This window comes from Drosophila mauritiana, chromosome 3L (assembly GCF_004382145.1).
Source record: "Drosophila mauritiana strain mau12 chromosome 3L, ASM438214v1, whole genome shotgun sequence".
NCBI lineage: Eukaryota > Metazoa > Arthropoda > Insecta > Diptera > Drosophilidae > Drosophila > Drosophila mauritiana.
In genome coordinates, this window is record NC_046669.1 from 14,073,478 (window position 1) to 14,097,060 (window position 23,583).

General features: G+C 38.7%; 1 protein-coding gene across 2 annotated transcripts in view; it reads right to left on the bottom strand.

Moving 5' to 3' along the window:
* The window catches only part of LOC117139547, a 121,035-nt gene that overhangs the window by 44,638 nt on the left and 52,814 nt on the right, over positions 1-23,583 (bottom strand). The window contains exon 1 of one of the 2 annotated variants that reach the window (XM_033301936.1): positions 22,473-22,795. The exons of the other annotated variant lie outside the window; for it this stretch is intronic. Coding sequence (XP_033157827.1) covers positions 22,473-22,515 — 43 coding nt within the window. The 5' untranslated portion in view covers positions 22,516-22,795. Of the gene's footprint in view, positions 1-22,472; positions 22,796-23,583 lie in introns of those variants that run through there. 2 annotated transcript variants of the gene reach the window in all.

Below are 23,583 nucleotides of genomic sequence, written 5' to 3' on the forward strand. Positions count from 1 at the left end.
CAGTAACTTTCATATACATATATAAAAATTCGACTTATATTTATTTAATTTATAATGATAAAAAATGATTATATGACCTTTGTAACTTAAGTCGTAGCTATACTCTACTCCTTCAGAACAGATTTAAAAAAAAAATGCTTTAGTTTAAGAGAACTCCAGTACCCTTCTTTGACGAAACACTGCATTGTAACCGCTAATTACGACCAGAAAACTGTGATAATTAAGAGAATGAACCGTTGTACGAGCAATGCCTGCTAATCATAAATTAGAGGGCTATAGTTTTCCTATTTCCAGCACTTGAGCTGACAAACTTCCGGGTATAGTAGGCCATAGAAAGCCCCAAAAGTGCCCCAGAAGAATTCAAATCATTTCCAGAGTCTTTTGCACAGTTCATTTTTCGCTTCATGTGCATCTCCGACAATTCCCACACTCAGAAGCGAACTAATAATCGCAAAAATATGAACTATCTTAATAAAGTCTCGCGACTGGCGGCTAATGAGAGCAGAAGACTGGAAACAGCTCTCCTCTGTCAGAGAAGACTCTTCAGAAGCCTGAGAAGATTTTGAATTGTTTCATAAAATGCAGAGAGGTTGCAGTAATTGTGTCAGGCAAAAATGACAGACACAGCAGATCGAGAAAATTAAACGGTGGTGTGGAAAAGGGGGTTTTGGGGGAGGGATCGCGATGAAGACATTTGCTTGTGGAACTGGCAGATCCAAATCGAATCTCCCCGTTCAGGTTATATGCTAATACACGGCGGAAAGGATCTTGGTAATGTAATTTATGCTTGGCTTATTGGCAGCTTCTTCGCCTTGTCCACTGATTTGCATAAATTTCATATGCAACATGTGGCCATCGAGTGGGCGCAGCTTCGCTGCAAAAGGAAATACTCAAAAATAGACATCACAAACGGAGAAAAATAAAAAATATTGAAGAAGTCCGACAAAGGTGGTTCGATCGGGGGGTAAGAGTGGGCAACAGGAAACAAACATAAGCCAGAGAAATTTCGACCCAGTTCAAGGAACAACTAAATGTTGCACCGAAAAAAATATATATTTGTCTTTAACCCCAGTAAAATGTATTATAAATTAAATGAGATGAAACGTTAAATAAATCTTATGAAAATCTTATTTTTATTCGTCAAATGGCCACGATTTTGTTAGGACTGTTGGTTTTTTTTTTAACTTTGTATGGGATTCGTTGACAAGTGGCACACTTTACTAAAAAGTTTTGGCAGTGCCTTTAAATTCGTATACATAAATGTTTTTTTTTTTTTGGCAACATCATCGATTATGATCAAAAGGCAGGCATCGATCGTTCGATCGATCAAAGCAGGTCACAATTGAAAGTAAAAAGCCAGCGACATGCGATCCACACACGATCCACAGACAAAAAGTCGAAACAGGATGAAAGGAGAAAAAGAGCAGACGGCATTCTGACCCAATTTCGCCTTTTTTAATGGGGTGCCAAAGGCCGATTCTCCCCGTACAGCCCCCGAATTCTTCAGTATGCAGTCTACAGTCTACAGTCTCAAGTCTTTCTCTTTCTTTTGGGGAAGCGATCGGATTGCGATTGAAAGCGATCCATCTTTATTATGATTACTCTCCGGCGATTTTCACGCTCAATTAATGTTTATGACAAGTGATTGTGTCGCGGCGATAACTCACTGAAATTCGCAAGACAGACGGGGAGAATCGTGCGAAGAAGGACGGCGATTGAGAGAAACCTTTGGACTCTCGGACAGAACAAGATCTCGATCGATCGATCGATTGATCGAGCGGCCGATCGCATGGGGATCGCTAAATCACGCTCGAAATCATTTGAATGAGAATGTTGCCGCTAGAAAGTTGGTAACTGTGTTTTCCTGCTTTTTTTGCGATTTGAATTTATGTTCATCGCCGATATTTGACATGTGAAAATCAAAGCCTGATTGATGCCACAACCTATTTTCACTTGTTCCCCTCTTTTCTCCCCTCGACAGGATATTGAAATCGCAAATCGAATTTCGCATACCGCATTTAAGGGGCTTTATTTTTTTTTTTTGCATATTTTGTATGTGGGCCTTAAGGCGAAAATCAGCTCAACGCATGCGCGAAATTAAACTAGATTTCATCACGTTGCAGTCGGAAAAGCAAAAGTTGGTGGTGAAAATTTTAGCAATTGAAGATGACTGTATGGATTGCATTCATTCATTGACGAGGCCATTGAACATTTATTTAGGAACAGTAAATTAGAATATTTTTTCAAAAAATATCGCGCCATTTTATTATGGTTAAATAAGAAAATACTATAATCCTTTCCGCTATTATGGAATCTATCTGTTTAACAGTATACGGCCTAGATTAAGCAACTTTTGTTTGGAAAAGCAATTGATGCTGATCTGCCACAGGAATCGCACGATGAATGAAAACCAATTAAACTTTTGTGTTGGCTTTTAGCACTTCGCCCCCGAAAAATAAAAGTGGCCAAAAACCAGCGACCGCTAACCGTTGCTGCCACCTCCCACTTTTGCACTTTTCCTCTTTCCCACACTCTCCGCCCACTCTACTTTGTCTTCCCACTTAACCGAAGCCGCAGAAGCGAGGACGGCAGACGAACGACGCCAGTTGGAATTTGAATTGAGAGATTAAAACGCAATGCCGGTGCACACCTTTGGCCGCAAACGTATGTGCCAACACTGAGAAAAAATGGGTGGGCCACACAATCAATGAAATTGATTATTTGTTTATCTGATTGAACAACAGTTCAGAGATCGATTTAACCTTAGCAGATCACAAATAAAAAATAAAATGTTATTCTTAGTGTGACATAATGTATTGTCTAGTTTTCTAAGTGTACATCTACAGCTTTGCATATATTTTCGCGCTCTTCACTTTGCCCACCCACACGGAATCTAAAACCGCATTTGAAGTAGAAGTGTTTTTCGCCTGTCCGGGTCGCCAGACCGCTGTCCGTCAGTCCGTCCGTTGGTTCGGTCGTCCGTCCGTGGGTCCGGTGTCCGTTAGCCTGGCTGGCTGAATGTGCAACAGTTGGCAGCAGTTGCCGGTTGGTCATGACATGGCAATGGCCAAGTGAAAGCAGGTTAAATGCAAATAAATTGTATAGCCTGCTGGAGCGAGGAATCGGAAGGGGGAGAACTTGAGATTACTTCAAAACGAACTTTAAACAAAAATTTCGACCTATCTCTGCACCCTTACCAAAGTTTCATTGGACTTTAATTTGATTACACTTGATTACAATAATTACGGCAGGAACTTTGTTAAAGAGGTTATAGTAATCACATGCAGGGTTAATGGTGAATTAAATAAGAAAGTTATGCATCCGATTCCTTAGTGGATTTTTATAATTTCTTTGCATGAGTTTAATGCCAATTTTGTTATAAAACGTTTTATATTTGATAAATTGATTAAAATGTTCGAATCTCGTTAGTCTTTGCAAAATATTTATTACACATATAATTATTTTGTACTTATAGGAACAACACATTATCCCTGATTTATTTCAAATTCATTTCACACATATCTGGCCAAAATCAGACAAATCTTTAAACTGTTTTATTTACGACCCCGAGCCATAAAACCCAGTGTTCAAGTGTGACAAATTGCGGATGATATCGGCATGAATGAATAGCAGGTTAGTGCCACGACCTTGCCACATTCAGTTCTACCTGTTCTTGTTCCTGTTCCCATTTTCACTGCACTTTCCCGGCAATTTATGTGAAAAGAGGAAAAACACTTTAAATGCGTCGCGACTTGCTAATGAGTTTGTCGCAGGAAAAGGACAACAACTCAGTGCGTAAATGAGCAGGACTGAATGGAGGTGAAAGTGTTTGAAGATTTATGATATGAGGCAACACCCCGGTAACCGGCCACCAACAACCTGCTGCTCTGAACAGCCCAGCAGCAACTTGCAACAACCCAGCAGCAGTTGCAATTAGCTCTTGGGTAAAAAGTGAAATGTTCTCGGCCAAGTGCCGACAAGTAGGTAGAGGAAAGATAAATGATGGGACAAAAGGGAAAAAGACCGGGGGAGGGGTGCTGGAAAAATGTGCCCGATGAAAATAAAACACTTTAGCGCTTTAGCTTCATAAATCACATGATGAGGACCCAAAACGACAACATGGGGACATGATGTTCACTCAACTGAAGCACACAGTTCGAAAGGCACAGGCTGTGCGCCGAGAAAGAGACGGCGGGTGGTACGAAGAAAGAGACGGGACAAGCACTTGACTGTCACAACAAAAGTGGCCAGAATATGAGTAACTGCTATATAATAATGTTTGCCAAAAACGAAACTCAGCCTCTTCATTTATCAAGAGCGAAATGAAAGGGAAGACAAGACTACACTCAAGCAAAATAAACATAAATTTCGATTTTAAATATTGTTGCTATCCAACATAATGTAAAAACCTGAGAAGTAGGATTTACCAACATTTACCTTAATTTAAATTGTGTAAATTAACGACATATTTTTTTTCCCGTGTACAAAGAGAGTCAAAAAGAGGATGGGGCTGGTTAAAAGGTTCTCCTTGCAGCTGCAGGAAATGGGGTCAGGAAGTCCGTCAAGTGTCGAGGAGAGATTCTTCGGGGCTGCTCTTGTTTGCGCTGCCCAGATGGCTCAATGAACTGTAATTTGAGTGCCGGTGTCCCGAAATTTGCAAAATGCGTTCCCCGATTTCCCGTCTTCGCCCATGGATTCATTTCTGCCCGAGGTGTTCGATCGATCGCATGCACGAAGAGGAAACTCCACAACGCGCACGACACTACTGTAAGGATAATGATGTTATCGAAAAATCCAATTCGCTCGATCCATTAAAAATGTATTAATGAGTTAAATACTCATTTAGTTTTTAGTGCAATTAAATCAAGTTCATTGGTTACCATATTAATAATTATTATTTAAGTATTTATTTACTTTCATAACATGTTTTAAAAAAATACATTACTCATTAGATTTACATGCATTCCATTTAATATTTCTTACCAGATACCAAAAACAACAGTTATTTAATTCAACAAGCGCCAATCAGGAAAGCGTCTAAAAGAAGACAGAGACAGAAAGTTCTGGTGCTCATGTGGGTGCATGTGTAACCTAAGACTTTCTCGCTTTAGAAGGTGTGTGCCTCACATGTCGTGTTATTTGTTGGGTCGCAACACTGTCAAAAAGGTGGTGGAGGGGGTAGAGGGGTCGGGGGGCGTGGCAACTGCCACCAGCTGGTATGACGTGGGTTCTTGGCCAAAAGTCGCCAGTAAGCTCTTGCAGCTGGGGTCTCGTCTTACCAAAATTGTTGTAGGTGGTCGCACCTCCAGCAACAAATTGGGGTTTCACTTAGGTCAAGAATGAGCAGGTTGTTTGTGTCTGAGAAGTGGCAGTTTCTTGGACGAAACGGAAGTGGAACTGTAATTCTTTGACAATTGAGAAAAATAACCAGAATTACCAGATCATTAAAAATACGAGCTTGCCAATTTGAGGGATAATAAAAGAAATAGCGTTGAAACATTTAGTTTTTGAGAAAAGACACATACAATTTGGATCCTCTTTAAAATATAAAATTAGTCTTGGTTAAGATAATTGTTTCTTAGAATTTAAACTATAAATATGTATAAGGGCTCAGTTTCAAACTAAATGTGTAGGTATTTTTTAAAAAATGTTTGAATCGCCACATAGAGCGGATGCTTTAATTGAAACCATCAAGGATTCAATAACTCAGTTAAACAACTATCGGTCTTTTGCTGCACTCAAATTCACATTTTTCGGCAGGGTACCGAAATGGCAGGAAAAAAACTCGTTGAAAATGGAAAATACAAAGTAAGCAAAAAACCGTGTGTATTTGTGTGGGAAAACCGTTTGGGAAAATCCGCTGCATGTCCGTGCCACAGCACTGTGGAAATGGAAAACACAATTAGATGACCTAATAAATATGCACACACGTGACGCGGACCACTGACAGATGAAAAGAGACGGGGAGCCAAAGAGGTAAAACACTATTTTCGAGTAATGCTGAAATTTGGCTGGGAATTACCTTGACTGTGGGTGTCGTGACTCCGGAATGGCTATGGAATCGTATGGAATGGTTGCCGTGGAATGCCGCAGTGTGGGTCGACATAGGGATTTGCAAAATAGCCCTGACACTAGTCTCCTAGGGATCTCTGGTCCTCGCTATTGTTTCCCCTTAAAGTATCCGTTGCCTTTTATTAGTTCATTGCTGAAAAACGAGCGTGACTTCAGCCGAGGAGGCAATCAAATGGATTTGGTCATGGGAAAGTGGTGTTCAAAGGAAAATTCAAGGAAATCAATGCTAGGTATTATTTTTGAAAGGATCAGTAAATTAAGGATAAGCACTAGTTTTCAAATGGAAAATCTTATAATGTTGAGTCTTTTTATATAATCCTTTAAATATATCAATATACTTTTATTTTAGATATTTAATGGGCTTATAATGCCGAAATTACTTTTTTATTTACCTCTTTTAAGAAAGAGAACATCTTGAAATTGTGTGATGGCTGTTTCCCTTAAAAGTGCCCCTTATTTTCTATACAAAAACTCTACATTCCTTTCGAATTCCCACAAATTTCGGCCTCCAGTAGAGGGTTAAATTATCCACGATCCAGAGATCGGTCCATTAGCACCCTGGTAACTGTCGACCACCCAAGCCCAGGCCCACACAAAATGCCCCATCTGAACAATTTTTGGACCCCCACCAACTGGCTGGCTTCGTGTGATTCTCACTCTCTCTAATTGGCCCACTTAGTGGGGACAGAAAGAGAAACACTGGCATTTGTCGAAAGTCGGCGGGATATATGTTTTACTAGGTCCGTGCAAAGTAAAAGTTCCATTTCAATAATTCTGCTTGTAGAATAATTACCCCGGACAGCGGAAGACAAGACACCCACATGTGTGTGCTTAGTGCGGCCGCAGTTTAATTAGAAAACAAGACGCAACGATTAATGGGCAGCGAATGCATTTCGAAAGGAAGAGTTGCAGTCGCCTCTTAGCCAGCAACAAGATGTACAAAAAGCATAAGCCAGCCAGGAGAAATGCCAAAACCACATGCGGTTCGGCAATAACAGTAAAAAAGTGTAACATATATTTATCAACCGAAAAGCGACAGCAGAGCAACCAAAAAAGCTGAAAAAATCGAAAGAAAAAAACACTGAATGCTCACAAGGAAGTCCAAATTGTTGGTACAATTGAGGGGGCGGGCCGGGGGGAATGTGGGTCAGCAGTCTGGCCTGTCCAAACAAAAAAAAAAAAAAAGACAAAAAATAATAAAAAAAAAAGTAAAGAGCGCGCTCGAAACGAAACCGAACTCAACACGCTTCAACATTTTCGATGATGATAAATGAGGCAGATGAACGCCAACGATAAAAAGACACCGCGGAAACCGCCGAAGAACCCAGCGTAAAAAGCAAAAAAAAAAAAGGGGAAAACATAAACTGCAGCAATAGCTGCATAAAAAGGAGTTAAATCTGCTGCCCAGGACAGTTGGGAGATTGTACAATGAGTCTAAATGCGAGTTTAAATGGCAGTTGATAAGCATTGAATGGGCTGATCGACCAAACGGCATCAACTTTCAATTGCCGAGGGGAGATTGCTAAGTTTTCTCCTTTAATATGCACTTTATTACCAATATGAAAACGGAGCCGTAAGCGTGATAATTAAACATGAGAAGTAGCGGCAAACGCTAGCAAATATTATGTTTAACAAAACCTTACAATATGTTGATGAGAAATTTTTAAATTTCATATTGTATATATTTATAAAAGTGTTACTAAAATATTTTGTTAAATTATCAAAAATTATTTCAAAAATATTATAATTTTGTCATTCTAAAAATATATTTATGCATACTTTATTTTTAATATATTTAATATATGTTTTATTTAAGTTAAATAGATTTTAACCAAGCATTAGATTTTGAGATGTCTATGAAATACATGCTGCCCTCGTGCATAGAAGCATTTTATCATCAGCTAATAAAAAGCCTTAGCCATAAATTGCTCGAGCGCAAGCTTTAACAAAAGGAAGCGCCAAAAAATAAAGCGGCAACAAAGTGCAAGAAAAAAGAATTTGGAGCAGATGGCTTATCAGAAATGTCTAAAAAATTCGAAAAAAAAAAACTCCACACAGACAGCGGGCTAAGCCTAGTTTTAGAAGCATTGGCCCCAAGTTGGCCCCACTGATTGTGTCAGAGAGATAACGAGCGGAACTGCGGTTTGTTCCCCACTCCCTCGCTATGTGTACGGTCCCCATATTACCCGCACTTTGCAAACCCCTCTCCCTTCGGCGTGTGAAAGCGCAAATTCTGATTATAAGCCCAGTGAAATAGAGGGGGAAGATCTGACTAGCGACTGTAATTTATAGACTAAAACGGCCAGACAAATGTCCCTCGGAATCTCTATAACAGTGCTGCCAAAAGAAGCTGGCATTCAGGCCAAGAATGAAAGAAGCAAGAATTTATACAAATTCACAGGAATATATATTTAAGATATTTAAAAACCTAACTCTTAAAAATGTTTTATTACAATTAAAATTTTTTTATTAGAGTCATAAAAAGTTGGATTTTGTGCTGTTTCTGCATTTGTTTTTGAGATACAAAATTTCCCTAATGATCAAAGAGTATATTTTGTTAATTGTTAAACACTGAAAGTTACGATGAATAAAGAGTTGACGACAGTACCATAAGATTTACCCTCCATATTCTCAGAGAAATGTTGTGCAAAACTAAACAATTTTCACGCTTTTCTTTTTTGCTGGCATCTCTGTTCACACTATCTGTTCTCCCCTCAGCACTTTGCGCGATTTTCATTTTCACTTCTCAACATTTTATTTGTTGCTGTTTTCGCTCTGCCTTTTTTCTCATGATAAATTTGCGTGGCTTATCCTGCGGCTAACGGCAAATTATGGTTCTTAAATTCAGTGTGCCAAATGTTTCGGCTCCATTCCGACTGAATCTGCGGCTGCCTGCACTATGGTAATGTTTCGCAAACACGAAAATGAAAATGGTCATAAAAGCGTTTTCGTAGGCATTTTCCGTTTGCCATTTTAACTTGCAGGACTTAACGGAAACAAATTGCCGCGCTTAGACAGTTGAAGGCAATTTATAAAAATGGCCACGATTTCTCACATTATTCCAGTTAAGTATTAGTAAGTATTAGTGTTCGTAGAAATGTTAAGTTAGAAATTAATGTTGTATACTTATAATTATGCTTTAACATTTTATCGCAGAATAACAGATGGATTTTATATCATTATAAATCATAACTAAAACATTTACTATAATAAACTGGCTTTCCCACTGTGTGCCAAGTGACAATCTCTGAACATGTGCTTGGACTCTGCCCTTTCGAAAATCCTTTCGCTTAATTGTTTTTTCAGTTTTGATGGGCTCACGCTATAATCGAAGCCCAAATCAGAGCGGCGAAATGATGCTTCACAAATTGAACTGTGAAAAGCGGGGCCACACCCCTCGGTGGCCGCCCACTTGACACAAGAAAAACCTGGCAACTCCATTCGAAATGGGCCATTAAAACGAAGCGAGCGGGCTATAAAAACAACAGCCAAATGTTGCGCCCACTAACAGAGCTTACAGAATATCCAGCATGGTCTAATATTTATTTATCACACATTTTCCACGAATCGAGCATAGTCCTGGCACTGGAAAATGGGGAAACCTTTCACTTGGCTCTTCCGACTGTCCGAGAAAACCGAAGACAAAACCAACACATATTCGTTCGATATTTATTTGTGTTTGTATTAATAGCAGCGTGTTTATAACTTAATAATGGCTCAATAAAATACAAAATCCAAAGAGTTTTCCTTTCCTGCTGCAGGCGGAGGCTGTGCTTTTCTTTTTGTTAAGAGCTCTTTTCCCAGTGTTGGCTTCTTGGCTATTTTTCTTACCATATTTTTCAAACACTGCTATTATAGAGGTTTTGTTTAATTTTGAAAGCCTCTTTATGTGGGAATAAAGTGTATTAAAAAATCAAGTTGGTTTGAGGGATTAATTAAGCAAATAGGATCACTTGCACAAGCCGTTCACTTCAAAAAATATTAACATTTTTAAATTTTAATGGGTTCAAGAAATAAATAAAAGATTATGAACAAGTATTAAAGTACCAAAAATTTTGATCAGAATTTCGCATATACTGATGTTTTAGAATGTCTTTAAGTAAAGAAATTTATAAAAAATGTAGTCGTGCTTACTTCAAACCTTATATGTATTTTTTTAATCCCAATCGTTAAGCTTTTTAAATGTACCAATACAAATGTTGATGTATTTATATTTTGCGGCTATTGCGGAATTTTATGACTTTGTAAATAGTCTAGCTCCTTTTGGCCATCAATATCTGGCTCTTTTACCACACAGTAGTCAACCGGTGGTGTTCAATTGAAGTCGCTCTCTATTTTTTTGGACATCTTAAACGTGAGCGTTTTTTCTTTTAATGGTGGAGTTTTCAGGGGATTGGGATGTGGGCTGGCCACGGTTTAGAAAGGCTAATGGGGAGTTTAGCTTGTTGTTTTTCGGTTTGTTTCGCTTTTTTCATTGCAAGTTAATCAAATGAATTATTATTACAATAAATAAGCATATTTTGACAGTCGGTTGTTAGCTAAATGGCATATCAACTGCTGCAGCGGGCAGGCAATTGAGATAGCTGTCAGTGTTGGTGGAAATTGAAATGTTGCTTTAAATTAAAGTCGAAATCCCGAGGCTAATCAATTGTATCTTGGTTGAACAAGTTTCTTTGAGTTTGGTTTGGATTTGGGGGAGAGCTTATCTAATATTGGCGGGAATTGTGCGCGACAAAATATGAAAGGCAAAAGTTCTAAACATGATTTATGGACTTAAAGATATTAAATGCAATTATACATAAATGTTTTTAGATAGTGGCGAACAGCCGAATGCATTTAACAATCAATTTTACAAAAATGTTTAAGTCTCACCTGAGGGTTCGAGACAAATTTATATAAATATAATTCGACAAATGTAGCCAGCAAAATTAAAATCAATTTCGGTTTGAACATCGGCTCAGCCCACACAATTTGTTTATCAAATAGGAAAAGGTATCCACTCATTTCTCATCTCTTCATTCAATATATTTTCCCAATGTGGCATCAGGATCATTCCTCTGTGCATTTGCCCCTCTCCACACCCAGCCACTTTCCACATGCATTAAGCTTTAATCTCTGACTTTCTAATGCAGTTAGTCTTGCACATCATTACGTCTCGGCGGGGGCGTGGTTGTGGGCGTGCAGTGAAGTGGGAGTGGCAGTAGCAGGAGTGGGCGTTACAGGACCCCACCAAAAATAAAAATAGAGGCTTCCTGCTTCCCAACCCACAGATGAATTTATTGTTATTTGTTCACGACGGCCAACTACTGTCCATAATTTCTCAACAAATCGTCGCTCAGCTGTCACACTTATCTTTGTAAGCGCCCCGCAGAATTTGCATATTTGCATATGGGGCTCGGTGTTATGGATTTGTGTTTGGATTTGGGTTTGGGTTGGGTTTGGTTTCTTTGTGGTCAGTGAAGCGCAGACAAATGGTACAACAAAAAATAGGAAATCCAAGTCAAAACACACCTAAGAAGCGATTGTGGGAAATTCGCTGTATAACGACGGAAAATCTAACACATATCGATGGTAACTTTTACAGCGGGAGGCATAAATATCAAACGCCAATGATGTGATTTAAATTTTGGTTAGCTTTCCAATGCCCGACTGGAAAGTAAATGGGAATATTTGTAAACAAAAAAACAGAATTCATTTTCTTGATTGTTATATAGTAATAATGTTATTAAAAAGTTTTTCATTAGAGTATCTGATATAGAGTCATGAAACGCACCTTCCATCTGATTTGTGCTGTGCAATTGCTTATTAACAAGTTGCCAAATGGTTTTACCACATTTGGCTAATGCCACTTATTGGCTTTAGGTTTGGTCTTTTCGTTTTTCATTTTGCTATTTGTATTTTATCTCTTTTTCCATATTTCCAATTGGATGTCAGTGTGGGCTGTCGTCACGCCCACAATCTCGGTAGCAGCCGCCGCAGTTTGACAGCAAACCCATTGGAAAACTGGAACCGAGTTGGACTTGCAACCAAATTGGGAGCCCACCTCTACTGCCACTCTTAACTTGACTTGACTTGAGTCATTTCTGGTTCCTCCGACGTGCACTGAAATGGCAGCTTTTATGTCGATTCTAATTGTTTTATGGAGGTTACTAGGTGAGGTCTTGGCCGAACACCGAACACGAAACCAATTAATCCCACTAATTACCGCAACCGCATACGAAAACACATCCGATGATCGCCGGAATCCCTGTCCACCCCCATGGATTTTGGCTAAGTCGGCTGACAGTTAAATTTTCGCTCTAAAGTTCATGAGTTGAAGATACACATAAATCTTTTGTGATATGTGATTTTTACGATACTGAACTTGTTGTGACTTAAACTTTTTATGATTCTTATTGGAAATGATGTTAGTTAAATTTTATGGAAAATGTCTGCCTGGAGGGTTTTTTTTAAGGTCGTTTTAAGAATTTTATGAGCTTCCTAAGTCACAGTTATTAAACAAATTTAAAAAAGATAAAGCATAAACTTGTAGATGTTTTTGCTAAGCTGAATATAAACTTCAGAATATGTTTTCCACATATATTTAAAATTATTACTAAGCAAAAATAGTGACTCACTAACTGCACGGGTCATAGCATCTAAAAATATCCAAATACTCAGTTTCACACATACCTGCAATAAAACAGAAAAGACCAAGAGTGAGTAAATATGTCATTAAAAATATCTCTTAAGCACTGAAAATTTAAAATAAAACTGAGAGCTGCTCATGAGACTTTGATGGTGGGATAATTGCAAGATAAATAAATAAATAAATGTGCGAAAAAGGAAGCAGCGATCAACACATGCAAATGTGTGAAGTAATCAAAGGCCCAAAAAATTGGTAAAAAAAAAGAGGCAAATGGAATGTGCGAGCGATGACGTTGTTTACATTTCAATTGTACAAAGCTGATGGGCTCGAGGGTCTGAACAATCTGAACAAATTGCGCATGCGCAAAGGCCGAAAAAATGCGGGTCAATAAATGGGCAACAACAAAAGAGTCAGCGAAAATGATGCAACCGTCTTAACTTTTTTCCTCGGCCTCCGCAATCTGTTTACCAGAATGAAGAGGGAGCCAAGGAGGATCGGCCAAGCTGTTCATTAATTTCATAAACGCAAAAAGAAATGCAACAATGAAACCGAAACCTATACTTAAAAATAGTTGCCTTCGATCCGGTCCCCTCGCCTCCAGAGGCCTTATCCCTCCTCCTCATAGACAAAAGGCATTTGGCACTCCTCGAGCAGAGGATCGGTGCTTGGGGATTGGGGTTTTGGGCTTAGGTTTCTGGCCTTGGCCAAGGCGTGTGTGATGATGATTATGGCCTAATGGTGGATAGCCTGTTGGCATGCCAGCAACGAAACAACAGCAACTTCAGATAATAGCAACCGAAACAACAACAGCTACACTATGCCAAAAGCTAATAAAATCGTAATGAGATAATATTAAATTTAGTTTTTCGAAAAATATATTGTATCTGTCAAACAAAGAATTAATTTTAGAACTTAAAAATGTACTCTTGCTTGTGATTGATGGGTCGACTATTTGAAAAGCTGTTTTTATTGTGTTCAGTGTACGAGTGCTGTAAGTTCAATGTTTGTTGGTGGCTGCGGTTTCTGCCGCGTTTGAAGCAGCGCGTAAAAAATGGCAATAATTTTTGCTCTGTGGCTGATTAGTTGAATGCCTAGTCCAAGTCGATGGTATGATGATGATGATGGGGCGGGAAAAGATACGTAAAAGAAGCGATGTTACAGTGCACTCTTCAATAAATTTCAAGAATATCACATCGTATCATATATTTCTAAAATATGCTATGGCCAAAAATAAATATTCAATTCAATAAAATCTCGACATAGATTGAGATAGTACTTAAAGCAAATAAATATTAAATGGAGATTCATATAAATAAAATATTCTTTTGCTTAAATATAGTGGTTTGTCGAAGAAAGATTGTTTTTGATCTCTTTTGTAAAGTTGAGATAATTTAAAACGAATTTCAGTGAAATATTATGAAAATTCTGCTATCTCGATCACAATCATTTAGGAACACTAAAAGCATTCCAAAAATAGCTTTGTGCTCATAACTCAGTTGGCATATCTCTGCCAAGATCGATTACTTCAGCTCAAAGATCTGCAGCCAGACAAATACAAACGTTTTCACATTCATTTCGATTCTTGCAGGTTTTGTTCTTTTCTCCGATTCTTTTCTTTTATTTTCATGACCATTTCGGTGTTGTGCTTTTGCGGTGGGCGTTCTCTTTTGTCCATTGCAGATCACCCCGCCCCCGCATCCAGTGACGCTGACAAATTGTTGGGCATATCAGTTTATATATATTTCTCAGCTCTGTTCTATTCTTTTGTCCATGTGTAACAAATGAGTTTGCTGCTAAAGTAAGGTCCAAGAAAATCGAGAAAAAATCACGCCCAAAGTCCACACACACCAGGTCTTAGGTGTGTGTGTGTGGGGCTGCACTCAAGGTCGTTTCATTACTCAGCGGCGTCCTTGGATAATTACACACACGCCAGAGACCCCAAGACCACAACAATAATAACCCAGAAGGGGAGAGGAGGGAGGACTCTTGAGCTTTTACCGCAGCTTCGTTTTTCAATTTTAGTCATCATAAAAAATCGCCAGGCGTACGTAGCAGAAAGAGACGGACTACGAACGTAAGAAAGAGACGGGGACAGTCCTGTTCTTCCACGCAGGCGCGGCGGCAATCTGATCTGCTCCCTCTCTCTCTTTCAGTCTAGCCCCATCTCGTTCCCGCTCGCGTTCTCCGGTTTTTGCATTTTCTGCAACATTACTTCCTTTTAGGCTTCTAATCGCTGCCTGACTCAACCCCAAGTACAGTATTCCCTTATTAAGAAGTACTGTCTTATAGTTTATGTACTTAAATTTGGTATATATATTTGTAATGCATAGATATCTTAAAAATATATCTATGATGATTTCAAAATACTCTTATAAATTATAATGCATGTCAATGTATTATTAATTTGGTTAAGAAATTCTCGTGCGTGTACTACAAATTTCCAATATAACGTTTAGTAAAATTAAAACCCTTAATGTATATTAATATTGAATAATAATTGTAATAGTAATATTGAATTCTTGGGATATATTTTGCGTTTCCTTATTGTGACTGACCACTGTGGCTGTAACAACAGCTGGAACACACGTTGGCCTGTGCATTCGTGCGAAAGTCCGTCCGATGTCTATAGCTTTGGTCCCCCGATATCCCCGGATACCACCAATACCCCGATCACTTCGCCATATGGCCGCGTGTATATATTGCGATCGCCGGCAGAGGAACGTTTCTAGTTTTGCGTGCAGTGGAATGGAATTGTGGACCAGGCCCAGACCGCGGGGTTCAATGCACCGACTGATTCTGAATCCGATTCTGCAGCATTCTGTGGAGCAGCGCGCAGTTGCGGCCTGCATTTTGCTTGCCTTTGGCATTTTATGCAATTTTTTTTCGCCATAGCCGTTGCCTGGACTTTTTCCTCTTTGTCTATAGCTTTTTTATTTGCTTATACCTTGAAGTGAGTGAGTTGTATGCGCTATCCTAGGGTTGGGCATCATGATTCTGGGAATGGGTTTATCAGCGACTAGAAAGAGTCTCTATAAGGTGTCTTTTTGAAGAAAAAGTTGGTAAATTTTCTAGCAAAGTCTGAAACAAGCTCAACCGATTTGCTTTTGATGCACCAAAACCTATATGTACAGCATTGAAATAAATTGTTGAAAAAACTTTACATCGCCTTGTGATTTGTGTTGGAAATACAATAGGCAAAAAGAAGACGGCGATTCTAAAAAAAGTTAAAAAAACCAATTGCGGTAATTTAAGTAAATACAAATAGCTAACGATTTTGATCCCTAGACCCCACAAGCCATATGTCCCACTGGGAATCCCCCTTTCTGCAATTTCAGGTCTCCATTACCGCGTCTTTGAGGCTTAAGATTCAGACAGCAGCTGTGCTACACTTCTGCGACTCTTGCCCTTGCCTCTTTTATTTCTGTTGGTCTTGGCCATTGTTAGCGATAACAATAAAATGTGGGTGGGTTGAACTTGGACCTCTGCCTCCTCCTCCGTTCAGCACTTTTTTCCCCTCGTCCAAAATCCATAATTACGGGCACATGGCTATCGTACAGACGAATTACTTTCAAAACAAAACTCGAAATCGCACAACTTGTAGATGACCAAAGCCCCGAGAAGAAGAAGCAGGGAAGAAACCACGGGAAGACAACTAAGAAGGAGAAGAGGAAGCTATCTTCCAGGGTAAGAAGCTGAAAAAGCTATAGAAGTCCAAGCTAAAGTTGGATTATTCAAGCGGAGCAAACGCCATTGGGCAGCTGCTCTGAGACTCGCTCCCTCCCACTCTTCTCGCTGCGCCCATCCCTTTCTATTCGCGAATTACAGCTAAAGAAGTGGGCGAAGGAGGGGGAGGGACAAGACAGAACAAACGGCAGTTTGATGTCGCCGGAAGCCAGGCTAAAAACAATTCTTCGAGTTGCAAAACAAAAAAGAAATAAATAAAAGTAGGAGAATCGCAGCAGAGAACGCAGAAACCAAGAGAAAATACAGGCTACAGGAAAACCCCAAGTTAAATGCATTTATTTATAGCACATTTGACCACTCGATAACTTCCTTATGTGCGTGTAAACAAAGAAATCATTTCTTTTTATTTATTTATTCACAAATATGTTAGTATACCGCAACTAGAATCGAAGATTTACTGAAATGGGGGAAAATTATGTGAAAAGAAGGAGGTTGGCAGGTACACCTGCCGATGTTCCAGGTGATGGATAGTTTTATATTAAATATTGCTATCGGTCAGAGATAAAGCAACTAAGAAAGCTAAAAAGTTAAATAATATCACGTTCTCATAATAATTACTCAAGCTTTTTTTCTTTTGATTTAGAGGGAAAATTATTAGTATACTCTCAACAATCTAAGTTAATTTATTAACAATATATGTTTATGTGAGTACAAAATATGATTTCTCACATTATCTTTACAATAATTTACTGAAACTCACTCCCTGCCGAGATCCCTCTCTAGGGGTAATTTGCCACTAATATTAAGCCACGTAAATCTGATTTCATTACCAGTACGAGCAATTTCCCAAAGGAGCACCTGCTGGAACCCACTCCTTCACTCAATTCTCCCTAAATCACTGGTCCGATCCCCTCTTTCCGACATCAGTCTCCGCTGGATGTGCGTTGGCCTTTCCCTTTGGCATCATTATGCCCATTTAATTATACCTTTTTGCGAGAACAACAATTTCCGAATAAATCACTCAATCAAAATAGAGAAAAGCGAATGCCAGGCGGACTCAACACATGACAGGACAGTTTCCCACAAAACGCTCACAGCGAGCAGGAAAGCGAAGAAGACGTCTCGGCCAGACCACATAAATACATCAAATGTCAAAAAAGCAAACTTGGCCCGCAGCCTGGCAGCAAAATACCAGAAGGAAGGCGTCCGAAGGACGGAGTGGAGCCGGGCCTTTCGGGGGCTGGCCACATTAAATAGCAAATAATAAATTAATATGCCGTAAGTTAATAATTACAAGTCGAGATTCTCCCCGGCTACTGGAAAGCCTCCTTCTCGGCTTTATCGCCAGCATCTGTTTGTCCATCTTTGTAATGCCAGGGACCAGTTCAGTCTGGCGCCCCCAAGGAATCTCATTAAATGGGACTCGAGCCTTGCTTGAATGTGTTTGCATTGTTTTTTGCAATGGGGAAGTTCGGTTCGTTGCGATTGCAAATTGTCGAGATTGCCTTCTATTAAATAATGGTCAGCAAAGTGAGCGGACTTGACTATTTTCATCGGCTGTACGCCACCATCCAAATGAATCCTTAAACAATAAATTTTTATGGATTTCTCTAAATGTATTAAAAATAAAAAACTGGCCTTGTGCAGTGTTCCACATCTGGTCGGCATTTGCCACTTCAATCTAAGAAAAATCGCATACAGCGGGAAATATGCTCCGGAAACATTCTGAAGTTATATTTTCATTGCATTTTTATCTTTCCGCAACTCCCGTTCACTTTTTAATGGCCTACACCTTTCACAGCGTTAATTAATTTGGCAGAAGTTCAGGTAAAGTTTACATAACTGCAACGGAAACCGTTAGTGCAACAGCAGCGACTTGTTAGACAACACACTCATCATTTTCCGAGAAAACCCCCATAGGCCGATACTTCTTTTCCCCCACTTACAATCTTCTGCAACAAGCTGACAAACATTCCAAACAAACAAAAATGTTCCTTTATTTGCGAAGTGCATTGAACATTTCCAATGTTTCGATTGCAAAGTCGCTGCGAAAAGCAAAAAATACTGAAGCCACCTTTGGTTGGGTCATTTGTTAACATTTGCTTGGGCTATCAAATATCTACTGGGCTGTCATCCTAGCAGTAACCATGCCAAATGTTATACAATGAAAACCGATAATATAGAAAAACATGGCTCTTAAGTAAGTAAAAAAATATTAATAATTTCTAGAGATATACTTAATGAATGTATTTAAGAACCAACAAATGTAATTATGATAAAAATGGATATCATAGACCATAATTGAGCATTAAACTTAAATATATGAAAAATAAATATTACATTACATTTATTTTTAAAGCACGGAATACTAAATATACGGAAATAATGGTAAAGCAGTCCTCTACCATTAGAAATATGACCATAACCGGTAATGAGACACATTTTATATATACTTCCACTATAAAACGCAATTAAAGTGCAATTGCATTGTTAAGCTCCTAAAAAGAATGGAAGCGATAAAGCTATCAACAAATCAAGCACGTGAAATGACTTAATAACATCAGGAATCACACAGAGTGAGCCGAATAAATGAGACGAGACTTGTGGGGAGAGATCTTCAAGATACTCAAATGACTTAATGCGAGAAGAACTGTAAAGTCCCCCCCACACATGAAACATGTGAACCCACATAAATGGGGAAACAGGCAACTCAGATCTTGATCTAGATCAGGAAGGAAATCAAGAGTCGTTATAATTGATTAACTGCAACAGAGTGCAGCGATGGAGAAGGAGAAAAAAGAGGCAGTACTAAAAAGAGCCATAAAATGCAGATGAAGAGGAGGCCGAAACAGGAAGACTTTTTCACCCAAGATATCCAAGAAGAAGAAGCACCACCAGAGACATTGGGCAGTCACGCATGCGCATTGTCCGTCTCCCTCTGCTGCAATAGCCCCGTCTCTTTCTTAATATATTTTTCTATTTTCGGATGCTAGCCAGAAAGGGAAAACAACCGTTGAGCTGCGCTTCGTTAGAGAACAGCTCCAAAGAATTACGGTAAAAGCCGTTGCTGTCCTGCTCTAGCCTGGCAAACACTGCGAATTATAAAGTTAGTTGTAAAGGCAGTATTGATTTATATATCCTAATCGAAAATCAAATTTATTCTTTGCTAAGCCACTAAAAAAGTGATAAATTCTAATTTCCCTTTTTAATACATTTCTTTGAATAACATTAAATTATGAATGAGCGTTAAAATAATTGATAAGAAGATATATTTTTATACTTGTATATTTATATATTATATATTTATTTATATTTTTCAGGATGAAAATATTCAATTAAGGACTGTGTTTTCCCAAGCGAAAAAAATAGTACCATATTACATTCAAAATATTGAGTTTTTCGCAGTGTAGTTGGTTTGTAGATAACTTGGCCGCTGGCAGAGGTCATAAAAACCGGAGGCGGGCGGGAGATTTTCGCTAGACTGACAGATGCGTGCAAGTTGGCCATAAAAGAGCCCCAACGAGCTGAGGAATCGAATCGAGCCGTGGAAATAATTTAGCTGACACAAGTCTGGTGCGCGTTGTCCAGTGTTCACTGTACGCAGAGTCCAGTCAAGTGTCCACTGTCCGGAGTCCGATGTCCAGTGCTGGTCGTCGACGACGTTGTCGTCTTAAGGAAATGCATTAAATGAGAATCAGCCAGACTCTTGGCTCAAAGGAAAAGGGGTCGGTAGGGTGTTGGGGAGGGGCACAAGTTTGTAATTTTACAGTTAGAATCGTCAGTAGCCAACGGGCAGAGGGAATTTGGCTAGGGAAAAAATAGACAGACAGCGACTACTGGACAATAAAATCAATCGAAGCAAGAGGAAATGTCTTCTATCAGTTCTTGAATGCATAACCGATGGTCATGGACTCGGAAAGCTGAGATAAAAGTATTGGGATTGGCTGGCAATTTTCATTTCTGGAACCTATTACTTAAATTAAATTTATCTGACGCAATCTGACTTAAATTTTGTATAGTCCGTTATCCGTTATATTAATTAGTAAATGGTTTCTGTCTTGATTATCAATTATTTTTATTTATCTATTTGTGATCTTTAATGCCGTGTTCCAAAAATAAATCCAAATTGTTCTTTATTTTATAAGTACTACTTTTGCTAAATTAAATCTTGAATGATTTCCTCGTTCTAGAATCTCCACTGTGCGTGCCCAAATTATAGAAATATATCCGCATTGCTGTGTAGCCTGGATGTAAACAAAGGAATACAGGGGAAGTTAAGACAAAGCAGAATCGATACCAAAAGAATTTATCGAATGCCCGGCTGAATCGAATCCTAATTAGGACAGATTTAGAAAGGTAGATAAATATTATAAAGCTATCAGAGCCGAGGTCCCCTTCCATGAGGGAATGTATGCCAATCTATGGCCATATTTTTTATAGATTTCCATAATAAATCTTTGCAGTCAATTGGCCAATACCAGACGGCAGTGGACCCGAAGCGGGAAGATTTGCAGGGAGCCTAAAGATCTGTCCATGACCTTCTTTGGATGGAGATGTAGAGTGAAGTGCGGAAAGTTCTCGGTAACCAGAGGGGCGAGGGTTTTTTGGGCACGACTTTGAACTTGGTTCGGATTTGGCTTGGTTTTGGTTTCGGTTTTGGTTTTGGATTTTTGGATCTGCATGAGGACAAATTGTGCCCAGCATTTGGCATGCAAAATGCGATCTTGTCTAACGCGACTCTCTAAATCTTCAAATTATATGCTGGCCGAATCGTGCTGAGGAAAACCTCAGACATTTTCTTTCACTTTGTCGTCCAGGGGGTTCCTGTCCCTTTCCGTGGCTTTTCATGTCCAACCGAATGAAATAGAAAGAAGATGATCTTCTGCGGCTGGGCTAAGGCCTTTCTAGGTCGACTTCAGGCAGCGATTAGTGGCTAGAAATAATTTCATCCTCTTTCTCCGGCATCTTTTCATTTTATTTCGTTTATAATCAAAAGTAAAATGATTGCGATTTCGTGTTTTGGGTTTTATTTTTTCTTTTTTCCTCGGGAATTGACTATTTTCTAAGAAGATGACCCAGTTGCTTGCTTTTTCATTTCGCATTTTGTGGTGATGAAAGTTAGGAAATCAGCTAGAGTAAGTCCCCTCAAGAAATTCTCAAAGGGCTTTACAATATGTAATTTAAGTTCTATAATCACCATTTAAAAAACTGTTAAAGGATGTTTTCTTTATACATAATATTCCCAAATAAAAATCTTTATATTTACCGAAAAAATATTGCCATAAATGAAGATATGTAATTTCAAAGTCTAATAAATAAATTTAAAACTAATATTTATAATATAACATTTTAGTAATTTCGATTACAATTACCCCCAACTTTGAGCTTTAATACATAATAGCCATATATGACTTACATCATCAAAGGACTCACTACCTTAACACCTATCTCGACCACACAAAGCCCAAACACATTTCTTCAAACCGCAAAAGCCTAAGATTTATATTCGAGTAACCGCAACGGTTTAAATAAGCCTGACCACCCTTTCCCCGCTCAACGGTGCGTATGAGTAATGTTTAAAACAATAAATTTTTCTGTTGCGCCTATGAGTCAATAGCGATGACAAATTATTGACTGAAAGGTGCTTAGAAATCTATAATTGTCACATAAAACATTCGATGACACCGAAATCTATAAAATCTATAGTACTGTTTTATTTGCGAGTCAATTTATTTAATTTGAGTAAGAAAACATTTGTATCACAATTTGTTTATATGACTATTGCACAGCTTTTATTATTTCGAAATTATCTAGCAGAGATGAATTAGATAGCTTAGTAGGAATTACACAAAATATTAAAAAAAAATTGTAATACAAAAAATACACATGTTGTATAAATAAAAGTATAAAAAATAAAGCATGTGATTTAAAAACTTTGGAAGCAATTTTTGTATTGCAGCAAACTTTTAAAATAAGCAAGCATTGAAAAACTCTGATGATTTGTGTATGCTTCTGGGATGCACTAATTATTGATACCCTTTAAATAAGTGTACCGAACCAATGATAGTTAAAGTGCAAATAATTTTACCTTGTTTGGCTATCAAAGCAGTTCGTCTCTGTAGGCGATACATGTTGATTGTTATTGGGTATTAATTTAAAAACTTCACTTTGTAGAGGGTAAAACTTCACAAAAAGGAACAGTTCATTGTTATGGACTTGTATTGATTTATTATCTTTGCAGTTATTTTCGTAACTATTTTTTTCCACTTTCAGCTACACCCGCGCCACACAACAGAGTCGTTGAAGAAAACAGAGTTTCAGTGGTCTGTTTCTGGTTTGGCAAAAGTCCGAAGTCTTAACTTGAAATCGAGTTACGAACGCCGCTTGGACCGCTTGAGATGACGTGCAAAATTGAACTGAACTGAAAATTGAACTTCCTGCTGCTTGCAAAAAAGTAAAAAAAAAAAGCAGCCGAGGAAGAAGAAGAAGAATGGAAAAAATGTTATATCTGGGGATCGAAAGAGGCGAGACCTCGTGTAGGAGTCTGTTGGTCCCGAGAATCGTAACGAGAATCGAGCAACTGCAACTTGTTTGGCTCTCTGTCTCTGGCTCCACCATTCCCCCCACTCCTCCGTTTTCGCCATTCCCTGCTGAACCCTCTCTTTCAGTAGTTCTGTCTCACATCAAGAGCAAAATCAAGTTGAGAGAACTTTTTGCGGGGAACGCGTCGCGAAAAAAAGCGCAACAAAAAATAGCGAAGATCAACGAGGCATAAGGTAAACAAAACAGGCTGAAAGCAACAAAAACAAATGCAAGATCGGGGGGCCGCAAAGAAGAACTTGTTTCCATTGTCCATAGTTGGGGTTGCACTGCCGAACGTCCGACTTAAGAGCTCCCGCAGAAGAGAGTCTTCTGGGTAAGAGAGGTTCGAAGCGAACCAGTTTGGATCAAACAAGTTCGACTTGCAACGGATTGGCAGTGAACTTGGCTCGAGGTTGTCTTGATCTTGAGTTTTCTGCATTGAGCGATCGCATTTATAAAGATATATTTGCTGACCAGATATTTTCCAAATACTGCACTTTAAATAATATATTTTTAATTAAAATTGTATATTCACCTACATATTAGGAATTTTTACTTGTTTATTTAGTTGTTTGTTTAATGTCTTATCGCTTTTTCGCAACAGTTAATAATCTTCA